The sequence below is a fragment of the Hyaena hyaena genome, unplaced genomic scaffold, assembly GCF_003009895.1.
Source record: "Hyaena hyaena isolate Hyena2069 unplaced genomic scaffold, ASM300989v1 scaffold_1214, whole genome shotgun sequence".
Classification (NCBI taxonomy): Eukaryota; Metazoa; Chordata; class Mammalia; order Carnivora; family Hyaenidae; genus Hyaena; species Hyaena hyaena.
In genome coordinates this window covers 420468-434472 of record NW_024081851.1, presented here as the reverse complement: position 1 = coordinate 434472, position 14005 = coordinate 420468, and the positions used below count along the sequence as shown (strand labels likewise).

The window sequence follows — 14005 nt, the reverse complement described above, 5'->3', positions numbered from 1 at the left end:
CAAACACAAATGAGCCAGAAATAATAATTAAATTATATCGTGTCTCCAACAAGAATAAAATCCCATCTCCCACTGCAGTGTTAGCATAGTAAAAGAAATAAACAGAGTAAGCCGGTGCGGCTGATAAAGCGCTTTGCTAATGGTTTAAGTGGGCTGGAAACCTGAGCGCGGCCGGGGTCCTGGGCCCTGACTTTGTCTTGCTCTTCTCTACCGTAACTTTCATTCGTGACAGGAATTTAAAGTCTGGATCCATAAGGCATGTTTTCAAATGGACTCTTATCACTTACAAATGTAAAATCCCACATTTCCGAGTGAAGGGAACTTCTTCTACGGACTAGTCTCTCCTCCAGGAGCTGTCGAGAAAATACGGAGTTATTTCCTGTCTTCACTGTGAAATACTTACATGTATACATGTCGTAACTAATGGCGCGATTACCTGGCATTCATTCATGCCAGTAATAACTTTCTGGGGACTTAAGAGTGACAGACAGACATAACTATGACCTAGTGTTTTAAATAAATGTGTTGTTTTTTGGCAAAAAGGAAAAAAAAGGAAATTGACTCTGTCTCCAGACTCCACAACTCGTATCTCTACGCAAGTGACGTTTGGCGCTCGGGGCCGTGCTGTCTTCCCGTTGTTAGGGATGAAGGGCCCGGCCCTGCCTCGTCCACCAGAGACTTAGGCGAACCCGCCGCATCTATCTTTCTGGAATCCCTAGAGGATCGGCGGGTGTCGTGTGACAGATGTGCTGACACATCTTTCTTGAGTAAGAGGCTCTGAGAGCCACGTTTTCTTCTGCTCCCCGTGGTGCCCCCGTGCCTCTAGAGAAAGGGAAGGAGAATTTCCAGGACCGCAGGTGTGCGCACTTCAGGTCTGGTCCTGATTTGTTCCTTATGAGATTGGGCTCCGGCGTTTGACGTCCTCACCTTTATTTCTCCTCTGTGAAATGGGACTCATTCAGGCTTCTCACTGTCGTCAGTGCGGGTGACAGCAGGGGCGTGTTGTCAGCCTGCTGAGCTCGATAGAAAAGTGCGCGGCGTCGAACAAACAGTCCGGCTGTTGGCTTGCAGTCCCCAAAATAGAGTAGAAAGTACAAACAGAATTTTTAGTAGGAAGTGTTTTTCAAAAGAGTTATGCCAGCTCCGAACGTAAACGTTGGTCAGATGATCTTACATGGTGTGCGGTATTTCCTTCTTTATTTCTACTTAATTTCCAGTAATGTTTCCTCACGGCGTTCCCCATTTACGTAATCATGTGCAGCTGCTTTGCTCACCTGTTCCTCAGGCCTGAGAGTTTTATTATTAATTTCCTCTGCACCCTCTGGCCGGGAGGAATGTGTCTATGGGCTCAGATTATCAGGGCTCTGGGAGTGAAGGGGACTTCCCGGTAGGTTCCAGGAAGATACGTTTCTTCCCCATCTTGCGGGCCCGTGTCCATCACTTTCCTGACAAACGAGAAGCCCTCTGCCTCCACACTGTGGGACCCTGTGTCTGGAATAGCAAGCTATTGTCTCAGTGGCCAATCAGAATTTGCTGAGACAGCCCCGCTTCTGGCCAAAGCTTCCGATTAAACATCTGATTAAAAATCAGATTTGGATTTTCTGAATTTTGTTCTTTTTCCCAGTGCCCCCGACAAGTCAATTGAGGCATTGTTCTTGAAAATCCTCACCCTGGTTTTCTGTGTGAGCCAGAATTAGGGTTTTTTTCTCCTGTAAAGTTGTAAGCCAAGGCTAAACTATGTCAGCAATGTCGCCTGCGAGGATGCTGTGCAGAGCCTGGGTGTGCACAAGTCCCGGGTTTCCAACCTTCCTCCCCGGACCCTGCAACCGCTACAAGCCCTGTGCTCGCTGCATAAACACCTGAACCGCATCGGCAGAGCTGCTTTACAAGCAGCCACATTCCAGCCACGCTTGCCTCGTGTCACCGTTGTCAGACCCAGAAGCTCAACTCCGAAGTTCGCCCCAAGTGCATGAATCTGCTAAAAATGCCAAAGGCGCGCCGCCCTGTGAATGCGCTGGACCTTGTGGTGTTGACGGTGCCTCTTGCGGGAGAGCCAGCTAATCCACCAGCGAACACGAGGGGCGGCGCGGGGGACGCGGCCAGTGAGCGGGCGGGTCAGCGTGGTGGGATGCGGGAGGGGAGGAGCCCCAGCGCCCTGCGGTTGTGCCCGCGCGTGCGCATGTGCACGTGTGTCCGCATGCGTGTGTGCACGCGCGCACCCGTGTGTGCACGTGTGTGCGCGTATGTTCACGCGCGCACGCATGTGTGCACGGGTGTACGCGTGTGCCCGTGTGTGCACGCGCGCGCAGGGAAGCCGGCACGCACGCGGCACTAACTGGCGGCGCAGCCCGGGGGCCCCGCTGCACCCCCGACTCCCGCAGACCCGCGGCCGCGGCGCCCCCGGCCCAGCGCGCAGCCGAGCGGAGCCGAGCGGGCGCGGCGGCGGCGGCGGCGCGGGGGTGGGGCTGGAGGCGGGCGGGAGGGACGCAGCGAGCGAGCGGGCAGGGGGAGGATCCGGGAAGTCGTGGAGTTACTTGACAGCCGCCGGCGGAGCGGCTGGGGCGCGGAGGGCCGCGGGTGCGGGGAGCGGGAGGAGCCCGGGCCGCGTGCCGCGCGTCACCATGCTGCTCCCGCAGCTCTGCTGGCTGCCCCTGCTCGCCGGGCTGCTGCCGCCCGCGCGCGCGCACAAGTTCTCGGCGCTCACGGTGAGTCGTCCCGCGCGCACCGTCCCCGCCGCCCCTTCCCGCCCGGGCGCCCGGGGCGCGGCGGGCAGGTGACCCCCGCGGGCGGGGCGCGGGCAGGTGGGGCCGGCCGGCCCCCGGGCGGCGGCGTGGGGCTCCCGGGCTCTTCCCGCCGCGTGGGGGTGCCCTCGGGGTCCCGCGCTTCCGGCGGGCGGGGGTGCAGGGCCGCCCCGCCGGGGACCCGGCCGGTGGCGCACTCGCCGTCCCGCGGGTCCCGGGGCGCGCTCGGCCTCGCGCCGGTGCATCACCGGGGCTCCCCTGCGGGAGCCCGCCGTCCTGGCCCCCCCCCCCGCGCCCCCTGTGGTTCGCCCGCCGCCCCGGAGACCCTCCCTGAGCGAGTGTAGGCGGAGGCACTGACATTGCAAATAAACCCTACTTTCGCCCGTCTCGGCGGCCAGCGGTCGCGCCGCGTCCCTCCTTCCGGGCCCGGCCGTGCGGGCGCCCCGGGCGCGCGGGTCCCCGCGGCGGGGCCGAGACGCGCCTGCAGACTCGCCGGCGGCGCGCGGGGCCGGCCCGGAGCGGTGTGCGGGGCGCGGGCCAAGCCGCCGGCCGCAGCCCAGGCCGGGCGTCTGCAGCCCCCCGCGCGGGCGGCCCTCGCGGGCTCCGCGGTGCTTGCAAACCCCTAATTAATGCAATCTGCAGCAACGAAAACATTCCACTTAAATGTGTTTTTGAACAAGTGCTTGAGAAAACACAGAGGTAGCAGGACGCCTCTGGCCGAGGGACGCCTTTCAGCGGCGGGACGTGTCCTCAAAACGCCCATTGTATCGAAAATACCGAGGTTTGCAGGGAGCACAGCTCCGGTTCTGCTTTTCAGCAAAAATTCGAAGCAGTCCTGTGAGCCTCCACCCCCCTCCCCGTAGTATGAGGGGGGAATAAGTTAGTGAGTTCACTGTTCATACCTAAAATTCTTCTGGAAGAGTCCTTGGGTCCCTGCCTTGTGTCTTGCAAATGACTTGTAGATTAGAAGCTGCTCCCTGAAAGCTGCGAGGAGGCTTTCACAGGCTCAGCCTCCCTGCAGAGCCGTCTCTGTCTCCAGGCCGCAGCCCGCTCACCCGCTCGCTGCGTGTACCCCGTGTCTGCCTCCTGGCACATACATGCTCGGGCACAGTGTCCTCACAGCGACCCCTCCCCCGGAGCACAGCGAAGGCCGCAGGGAAACAGGCCGCTTCTCAAAAGCAGACACTGGCATTTCCTTCCAGAGCCGGAGCAGCCGCTTACCTGCCCTTGCGGCGATTTTCTGAAAGTGCAAAGCGTGGACCCCCGTGTGCCCGCTCCCCGGGGCCCGTGGTCCGTTGGTACCTCCCTGGAGAGGCAGACGACCTCTCTAGGTTCTCTCCCCTCCCCGCCGCCCTCCTGTGTAGCACTGACTTTGCACCTCTGGTCCTCTGCTCAGGCTGCTCTGCGGGGCTTGTGGCTGCAGGAAAGGCAATGCCCCTTCACTGCACCCCCCCCCCCCCCCGCAAGACCTTCTGCCTAAAACTGACATTTGCAAACACAATGCCCTGCCCTTTTGCATCCGGGAGAAAACTCTAAAGCCCTGAAATATGCGGGCGTATTCCCGCCCCACAGGCTAAGAACTGAGAAGGTGGCCGAGGGGTTGCGGAGGTGGTAGATGTGCTGCATCCCCTGTGGGGGTCATCATCTCATTTCATATCAGTGTCCAGCGTTCGGGGACTTTTGTTTCCTCTGCAAGGTCTGCGTCTGATCTTTATAAATCAGAGAGATAGTCCGGGAGCCCTGGAGGGCATCTTAATCTCCAGGGCCCTTATCTGTGAAGTGTGGAGAAAGTGCTGTCTGATCAGCGTGCGGGGGGTGGGGGGGGGGCAAGATAAGGCTTTAACGTGCCGGGTGGCTTTTAGTTCTCCCATTCACATTATTTAAAAAATTTAAATGTTTTTATTTATTTCTGAGAGAGAGAGAGAGAGAGAGACAATGTGAACAGGGGAGGGTCAGAGAGAGAGGGAGACACAGATTCAGAAGCAGCTCTAGGCTCCGAGCTTTGGGCACAGAGCCCGACGCAGGGCTCGAACCCACGAACCGTGAGATCATGACCTGAGCCGCAGTCGGACCCTTAACCGACTGAGCTGCCCAGACGCCCCCAATTCACATTAATTTTGAAGGCACCCATGCCGTGGTCCGTGTGAGGGAGTTTTACGTGCTGTGATTACCAGCTGCGGGGCTGTGTCCCCCGGTGGGAGGGCCTGGGCGCTAGTGGGCTCCTCGCCCGTCACAGGGTGCTCAGAGCACCTGGCTTTGCTCTTGGGAGGACATGCGCTCCATTGAGGTAAATCGTGCAGGGCTGGTCAGGCGGGCGAGACAACACAGGTCTCTCTCTGCCTCCTTCTCTCCCAGCTTGTCGTCTCACCTCGGGACTGGGACACCCCGCACGCCTGTGGCTTAGAAGCCTGTCACATGGGCTCTGTAGGACCGCCCCCCCCACCCCACCTGGTCCCTGTCGGGCGCAGTGCGGGCGGAGCACGTTCATCACCTCCGCTGCTCTGTGCCCAAGACTAGGGGAATCTGCTTTGCTTGGCAGTTCTTTTCTCCCGCCAAAGTCGGTCTTTAGAAACGGCGCCGTGCCCTTTCTGACGGCTTTGATAATGTCCCGGTCATCAGTCGGACCGATCTCTGCCAGTCCGCAGATGGCGGTGCTAAGTGATTGATCTGCCTCATTGGGTCCGTTTGCATGTCTTCCTTTAAAAGGTAGGTGCATCCTAAGGCCAGGTCGTGTCCATTTCTCACGGGAATGGCTGACTTCTCTTGTTTTATTTCTGCCGATGGCTGAGACTGGAAAAATTTCCAGTGTAAGTGATCAGGACGCACGCGGTTGTGTTCTTCAGAGTGGGCGCCTGTGGCCGCTCCTCTCACACTTGGCCACAGGTGTGGTCGTGAGGGTCCGACGGTCGGGCACCCCGCACCTGCACGTGTCCTTCGGGGGCGGTGAGGAAGCACGTGGCCTGACCCCCTCCGCACGGATCCTGCGGCCGGCCGGCGGGCTCGCCTCTGGGCGGGCTAAGCGCCCACCCGGAGCCCTAGTCTCGTGTTGCCTGTGAGCGTCAGTCTCCTAGGCTCCTGGCCGGGACCTGGCGGCCGCACCCGTGTCCCTGTGCGCCCTCCGTGAAGGGCGCTTTGTGTGTGCCCCCGCTGTGTGCCCGCAGCCGCCCACCCAGGGTCAGGGCAGCTGCCCCGGGATGCCGAGCTGATCTAGCTGTTTCCAGAGTCAACCTGCACTCGTTTCCCTTCCCCCGGGGGACGGGCGTTCCTGGCTCTTAATGTCGGCACCTTCAGGGACTTTAGAAGTCTTCCCGCCTTCCCCCTGGGAGGGGACGTGCTGAGGACCCATTGGTCTGGGGGACAAGGAAGCACAGGCTGTTTTCTGCCCTGTGTGTATATCTTTGCTTTGAAAGAGAAGGAAGGGAGGGGAGAGGCAGTGTTTGCTCGTATATACATCTAAAATGTTTCGTCATTGGCGCGTCCCTCAGAGGGTCTGATAGCAGCGTTACTGGGGCATCAACGTTTCTGGGCCATGGGGGGAGGGGTGTGCACCGGCTCAGCCTCAGATGTTTCAGGAAGGCATTCCGGGTGTTTTCTCTTCTCCCGCCACACAGGCTCTGAGTGGATGGCGCTCCGGGAAGCCTGGGTTTCATTCATCAGCAGAGCGGCCACGGAGGTGGCCACGGAGGAGGAAAGTCACCACCGTCGGCAGCCTCCTACCTAGACGGCCCAGCCTCTGGAGGGGGTCACTGTAATTTTGATTTGAGACCACGACCATAGACACCACGTGTAAACACTTCAGGCCCTAAGAGGATGGGGCAGTAAACGGGCATCCATGTAACGATGGCTCAGAACAGATTTCTAGGCAGTTCTACATCAAAAGGAGCCTTCCTGAGCCTCTAGGATTTTAGGACGGGGCTGTTATTACGACGGGCAGAACAGTGGGATGGAGCGAGGTAACGTGTGTTTCTGAATTAAAATTGCACTCTTCTCCACATACCACATGCAGGCTGAGGCTGATGAACTTCCAGTGGGATTTTGACATTGGAGAAGGAAAATTAAGACTTCGAATTAGAAAATTAGAATCATCTCCTCTCTGTTTCCCCAATCGATGGTGCTGGTAACGGGGTAGGACCCCACTCTGTACGTGCCTAGAGTTAGAATAACACTCAGTACATTACATATTTAACCAAAGCCCACAGAGGAAAGAATTCAGAAAATAAAATCCTAATTTCAGATGGGCTGAGAAGAAATTATTCTAAAAGTATTACTAACAGACATTTATATGTGGCTTTGCAGCCCCAGGCTGAAAATCAAAGAGCAAAGATTTGTAATAAAACAGAATATATCGGAGCCAAGTAAATGTTAATGCATTTATATTGTCAGAATTAAAAAAAATAATAATAAACGGAAACTTGTGTACTGTAACATCTGGCTAAATTTAACGAGAAGTTTTGACACGACGGCAGTCTTAGGATGACGACTAAAGCCGATTCCGCCCAAACCCGGTGTACTGCCTGTGACATCTTGCGGCAGGTCACGGGCGGGGCTGGTGCCGAGGAGGCCACGTGACCCTGCGCTGAGTGAGTTAAGGACCTTCCCTCCTTCTACTCGCTTTTCCCTGGTGGCCTTTCTGGTTTTCCTTCTGCCCAAATTGCAGCGACCCCCCTTGGCTTCCGTCACCATGATGCCCGCTGTCGATGCGGCGGCTGCCGCTGTCGCTGGACCTGAAATCCAGAAGAGGCTTCTGAGTCTCTGTTCCCCACGTCCCCTCCTCGCATGTGCTGGTGTGCGACCCCCCGCACTGTGGTCAGCTTGCGGGGGGGGGGTCGCCTGCCATCCTGTCCCGCATCGTGTTGCCCACCCACCCATTAGCAAGCCCCGCGCCTCTGGGGGGTAAGCCAGCTCTTGAGGGTTGAGGTTGCTGGCATGGCCTCTGCCAATAATAACGAAGTTTCAGAAAGCGTGAAGAGCTTGAGGTAAACACAGTGACGGGTGGCGTGTTTGGCGATTGGCGGGGAGCACTTCAGTGTGGTCGGGCCATCGCCCCGCTGCGTTTTGGATGTTCTCAAATTTGTTGGATTTTAGTCACTTCTTAAAGAGCGAGTTCGTCGGTTTGTTGGTAACGGTGCCCTGGGGGGCCCAGCCCGGCCCGCGGTGGGCGGACGGGACGATGGACGTGGCCCCGGGCCCGGCCGAGGAGCCCTGTGCTGTGGGCGAGGGAGAGGAGGCCAGGGCCTTGACTGCCCCATGAGGATTGCGTTGGGGACCCTCACAGTGGGGTCCCCACCTCCCTCAGGGCTGCAGGGGGGGCTCGGGGCGGCTCGAACCTCAGGGGGGGACTTTCGGGCCCTCCCGGCTGCAGCCCTGAGCAGCGAGCACCTCTCCTCCTGCACGAGCGAGACACGATTTTGTGTCTGGGTGGAAAGTCTGCACACGCTCTGAGGGGTGAGGGACGGTGCGGCACCAGGTGGGCAGTCTGACGATTTTAATTTCTGAGGGAGCGTGGTCAGCCCCGTGGGGCGAGTTCGCAGTGACCTGACTTACTCTGTGGTTTGGCAGGCGCCCTGCGCCAGCGCTTTTCCAGCCACCTTGGAGCCCCGAGCGCTGGGGTCCGGCGGCCCCGTGCACCCCAGAACCTGACCCCGTGCGGGGCGCTCACATCTCTCCCCTTCTGTGCTCCTCAGAGAACTGGCCGTCAACCTGCCCTTTCTGCATGCGTCTGGGCTGTTTCTGGCTAACCCCTCGCACGCCAGCCCCCCCTCCGACTCTGCCCCGAGGATCCCTAGAACCCAGAGGGCAGTACGCGTCACAGCTGTCACAGAGCTGCCCTCGCAGCTTCCCAGCCGTAGGGGCCCTTCCTGGCATTCGAAATCAAAGTGACATAAAGGCTTCCTGACATAGTCACCCCGTGGAGAAGGGCCAGTCACTGAAATACGGAAGGGAAATTACAAGATCAGATAATAAATTCCACGACTGCTGGTATTTTTACAGACGATTCGCCAGATTTGAAGGAAGGTTTCAGAGCAGAATCTAGTGTGTCGTCTGGGCTCGGCTGTGTGTGGGTTCAGTCCACGCGGGGCGGCCAGTGTGTGACCGAGGTTTTGAGTACACGTAAGATTAAAGGAAAAAACAGATCTTTGGGAGAGAGACGTGAGTGTCCCGCTAGTCTGTGGCCAGCAGGCTTGAGGCCGTCTCATGAACGGGAGCGTGTGGTTCCTGGCAGATGGGGGGGAGCGATTCCGACAGCGTGTCACCCGCGTGGGACACAGGTGTCCCCGGCACGCTTTGGTGACATGCGGCCCCCTCCGGAGCAGTGAAAAATGATGCTCTGCTTTCCCATCATACTCTCCCCTCCGAGATCAGGCGCGGTAAGTGCGTTATTAGACTAATGTTCTTCCCTGTGAAACAGTGCAGCCAAGGCAGGCCCGCGGGGCGGCTGTCCAGTGTGGGCTCGGCTCCCCCACCTCTGCCCAGCCCACGGGCCAGGCCGGGGCAGCTCTGCATGGCAGGAAGGGGGAGGGGACGGAACGCCCCTCCCGGAACTGGCGAGGGCCGGGACACGGGGCCAGGGAGTCCCTCGTCTCCGGGAAACAGACACCTTTTAAACATTGACAGGAGAGAGGAACGAACGCTCCATGTCCCGCTCTCCTGCCGTTCACCACGGAATACCACTGGTCATCAAGGGTTCTCTCGGACCCGCAGGCTCTGGAGGGGGTTTGGTTTTAATGACGGCTGAGAATCGTGCGGTCTTTAAAAACGTGTCCATATCCGAATCAACCAGAACCTGTGTCATCAGTTTTCCACGGGCCATTCGCGGAGCTGTTCAGAGGCGACCACGCGGTCTTCTGGAGGCCAGACCCCTGCTTCTCAGGCCTGGGCTGTCTCTCCGGGGTTCGGAGGACTCTGAAGACGAAGGGATTGTCCACGTGCCCCGGCACCGCTCCGAGTGCCGTCGTCCCTTCTGCGGGCATCCGCAGGGCCCGCGGCTCCCAGCTTCCTCTCTGGACAGCCCCACTTGGGGCTCCGGTTGAACCATATCCTTTTAGGAGTGTGGCCTTCAGTCCAGAGGCAAGATCTGAAAAGCAGTCAGTCACTAGGCAGCAAAGCATAGCCTTGTATGAGGCAGTAGTGCTGGAACTTTCCAAATCCGTTTCTAGATTCTGTTAAGCCAGTCTCCCCTGTCATTGTTGTAAGCCATCTTTTCTAAGTTTTTCCTACAAAAGCTAAATTTGCACCCTGATCCATATGTGCTCATGACAGTCCACAGGGGACTGTCCCCTCTGGCTTATGCAAATTTGTTGAGCACTCTCTTCTCCGTCTTCCTGTAAGAGGGCTGGCCTCAGTGCACCCGAGGGACAGGCTAGGACTCACTCCCAGGAGGTGAAACATGGGGACGTGTCCATTTCCTGCATTGATCCACTGAGCCAGGGAAACAGCCCCGGGAGGTCTGCGCCTGTCTTTCCCCGCCTTCCCTGTCCTCAGAATCAAGTCCTTAAGAATCAGTAAAACCCTACATCGGATGCCCAAGTTCACGTTGCTGTGAACCGTGCTCCAGAAAGCCCCAATAACTTGACAGTTTGTGAATAAAGTCTTCAACCAGCTACGGATGCTCCTAAATGTTCTGTTTCTAGCTCCTTGTTTGCTGAATGTCTCCGGAGATGTGGACGTGGCCTTCTGAGTACCAGGATGATTGTATGTGGTTCGTGGGACCAGGAGTTCCGTGTGACATAATAAATTGTTTTCACACTCCGAATCTTTCTCTCCCGAAATAGACAGCCAGCTTTCTGTGCTCTTGCAATACTATCTCGTGTGTCCCCGGACTGGCCCTGCCAAGACACTATATATATATCGTGGGCGTATATATTTTAGATTTTTGTAAGCGCCTCAGGGTTAGGAAAGTGAGTAACTGCTCTGACCTGAACATACACGTTTGCTAAACTGTAGCTTTGCCGAATCTGCAGATATGTGCTCATGATAATCAGTTCTTCATTCTGAAAAGATTTATCTTTCAGAGGGAGTTGTCATAGATGGATCATTCTTTTCATTCAGAGCTTTAATCCAGGTGGAGGGCCCTTCCTTGGGCACCCCGGGCACCCGGGCAACCTCGACACCCGCTGGGAGCGCAGGCGTGGTGACTTGGCTGGGTTTTACGCTGCTGGTTCGGGCATCGGCCACCGGAGGGAGCTCAAGGGCAGCCGGGCTGCGGCTGGGGAGGGGGGTGACGGGGGCTCCTGGGTGGGCTTTGGGGTCTGACCCCCAGCAGAGCCCCTGCCACCTTGACCACGAAAAGACCCCACGGGAGGCCGCTGCCACTTAGTGTGAGTTCGGGCCCCACATTCAACTTTCCAGTTTTAAAGATTTGACTTGTGATGCAGAGACGCTAAATCAGGGAATGAAGAAACAGGGACATTTTTATGTGAAGTTTCCGGCGCTGTATTTGGAAGTCTGGGAGCAAGCAGCCTGCTGAAGTCTGGGCTGTCGCTCAGCTGTGGGGCAGAGCGCGGCTCTGAATAGCCAGGCAGGAGCGCCCCCCCCCCCCCCAGGACGCTGCTTCCTCTCTCTCTGCAAGACGGGCTCACTCGTGCGTCAGATTGGGTTTGAAGTGGTGGCTTCGCTTCCTTTACCTGCTAAATTCATATCCGCTGTCCTTGTGCTCCAGGGACAGAAGCTCTCAAACAGCCGCTTCGTGACGGACCCTCTCCGGTCCCCAGCTCCGCTGGCTCTTTACACACACTCTGTGGACCTCTCCCCGCACCCGGCTGGGGGACCATTTACATTTCTGTGCACCCAGAAATCGGAAGGACATTTAGAGAGGTCTTTACCGGCCCCATTTTCATTCCTGTCTCTGTCCCGTCCCCGTCCTTCGTGTCCGAAGCTCTTCTCTCTCTCGGCCCTTCCGCCGTCGCTGGGTGGCCTGTAGACCGCCACAGAGGGCACGCCCGCTGTTCTGGGGTTTTCCAGACCTCCACAGAGCCGGGTGCTTGACCCAGGCTTCCTGGAGCCTGGGTCAAGAGCACCGTGGGGTGCTGGGTGGCCCTGCAGGTGGCTGCCGGGACGGGGGCTCTGTCCCTGGGCTCTGGGCGTCCTGGGCGCCGCCCGGGCCTGGAGGGGCCCTGGCATGCGGTCTGTGTCCCTCACAGGGCTGCGCCCGCGCCCCACCGGGCTCGAGCAGGCCCTGGATGCGCAGGGGGTGCCGCCTCAGCTTCGTGGGTGAAGTCTGGCAGGAGGGGGGCCAGCAGCCTCCCAGGGCCCGGGTCCAGCCCTGCTCAGCCGGTGGCCCAGGCCGCACGCTCCCCGAGCACCCTTCCTTCCTGGCAGCTTGGCGCCTCAGCCCTTTCCCCTCATCCACGTTCCTACCTGAGCCCCAAAGTTAACAAAAAAGGACAAAATAATTGGCAAAGCAGAGTTAGGGGTTAATCTCTGTCTCTGTCTTCTCTCCCTCAGTTTCTTTCTCTTTCTGTGTCTCTCTGACTCTGTCTCGGTCTCTGCCCTTGGGTTTCTTGAAGTCCGCACAGCGGGCACGGGGTCACTGCCCGCCGCCCTCACCCTTGCCGGGGCCCCGCTGCCACCTCGGCCCTGCCGCACCTGTGCCCGCCAGCCTCCGGCCTTGGCTGCCTCCTCCCAACAGCGGGGAGGCCCCCGGGGAGGATGGAGACCCCGGCTGGCCGTGGGCTCCCAGAGCTGAGATGTCCGGGAAGAATGCATGAACTACCCCAGAACTTGACTCAGCCAAATCCTAACCAGGTTTTCTTTTTTAAAAAAATCACAAACTTTTTAATTAACTTCTTTTTCTTTACTTTCTGGGTTTCCCAGTTTCACTGAGAACTCAAAACAGCCCTCTGTGAGTTTGCGGCTGTGAGATCGGGCTCAGGGTGTCCCCAAGGGCCAGCGCCCCAGGGCGGGGGGGCCTCAGCCTGCGGGTGGGGGAGTGGCCCCCAGCAGTCAGACGTCACGAGGTGTGTGTGTGGGTCAGCCGGTGCCCACAGCCCAGCGCGGTGCCCGCGGGCGCCCAATTCTCTCCGTGCACCGCCCTGGAGCAGAGGGCGCCCCGAGGGCCGCCCAGCGCGGTGTGTCAGTAAAGTTGCACACAGAGTCCTGGTGTCGGACGTTCTTGAGGGGCCGGGGGTGCGTGACCGACGTGACGTCTCCCCTGGGTGCCTGGTGCTGCCCCCAGGTCGCCATCCAGCCGTGGGGCACCCACTGCCCAGCAGACAGGACAGCCCTGCGTCGCGCACCCCGGGGCCTGTTGGGGGTCGTGGCTGTCAGAAATGCTGTGGGGGGGGTGACGGGTGGGGGTGGGAACTGTGCGGACAGGCGCCTGGATGCAGGAGGAGGCCTCCTAGCCCACCCCCAGGGTGCAGGAGTGGGGGGAGAGCATGGGGGGCCCTGAGAGGGCGGGCTGGGCAGCTCCGGGAGCCTCCCGGCGTGCCGGCAGGAGTGCAGCCGTGTGCTGGGCGGGGTCCCTGGTGCTGGCTCTTCAGCTCTGCCTCGGTCAGGGCAGGAGCTGGCCGGCCGAGCCTGGACGGGCCATGGGGGGCAGCCCGCTTTGGTCTGACGCTAACGTAGGAGTTTTCTAGAAAACAGGCACACTTTGTAACAGACGGGCCACTCCCATGTGCTGCCCTCTCTCTCTGAGCAGAGGCGGGAGAGAGAGCAGGGGGGAGGCGGGCAGGGCGCTGCACTGGCTTCCCCGGGAGCACGGGCTTCTCTCCTGCCTCTGCTGGGAGGTTCACGCTCTCTCTCCTTCACTCCCTGGAATCCACTTCCTGAAGACTGAGCTCGGCTGGTTTGCCTGGGAGGTTCCCTGACCCAATCAGGTGGAGAAACGGGGGCGGGAGGGCAAAGAGCGCAGATTCCATCCCCCCTCCCCCTCCCCTCCCCCTCCCCCTCCCCAGCCCCCCCCCACCCCGACTCTGCATGAGCTGGTGTCAGGTGTCGAGGCCAAGCCTTGGGTCCGGTGTTAGGTTGTGGAGGCGGGAGCACCACAGTGAGGAAGGCCGTCCCGATGTCATGCAGATGGGCGACCCTGGGGACGCAATTGCTCTGGACTCCCCAGTGCACATCCCAAGTGTGGCGCCTTGAGGGCATGTAGGGGTGCAGGGGGGTGCAGGGGCACGTGGGGGATGCAGGGGTGCAGGGGTGGTGCAAAGGTGCAGGGGGTGCAGGGGCGCGTGGGGGATGCAGGGGTGCAGGGGTGGTGCAAGGGTGCAGGGTGGTGCAGGGGCGCATGGGGGGTGCAGGGGTGGTGCAAAGGTGCAGGGGGG

General features: G+C 59.3%; 1 protein-coding gene across 3 annotated transcripts in view; it reads left to right on the top strand.

Annotated features, from left to right (window-relative positions):
• The first annotated feature begins 2554 nt into the window (after window positions 1-2554).
• Window positions 2555-14005, top strand: part of SMOC2 (SPARC related modular calcium binding 2) — a 150557-nt gene continuing 139106 nt past the window's right edge. For all 3 annotated transcript variants that reach the window (XM_039222931.1, XM_039222930.1, XM_039222929.1), the window contains exon 1: window positions 2555-2705. In XM_039222931.1, the coding sequence (XP_039078862.1) occupies window positions 2622-2705 (84 nt within the window). In that variant the 5' untranslated portion in view covers window positions 2555-2621. The remainder of the gene's footprint in view (window positions 2706-14005) is intronic.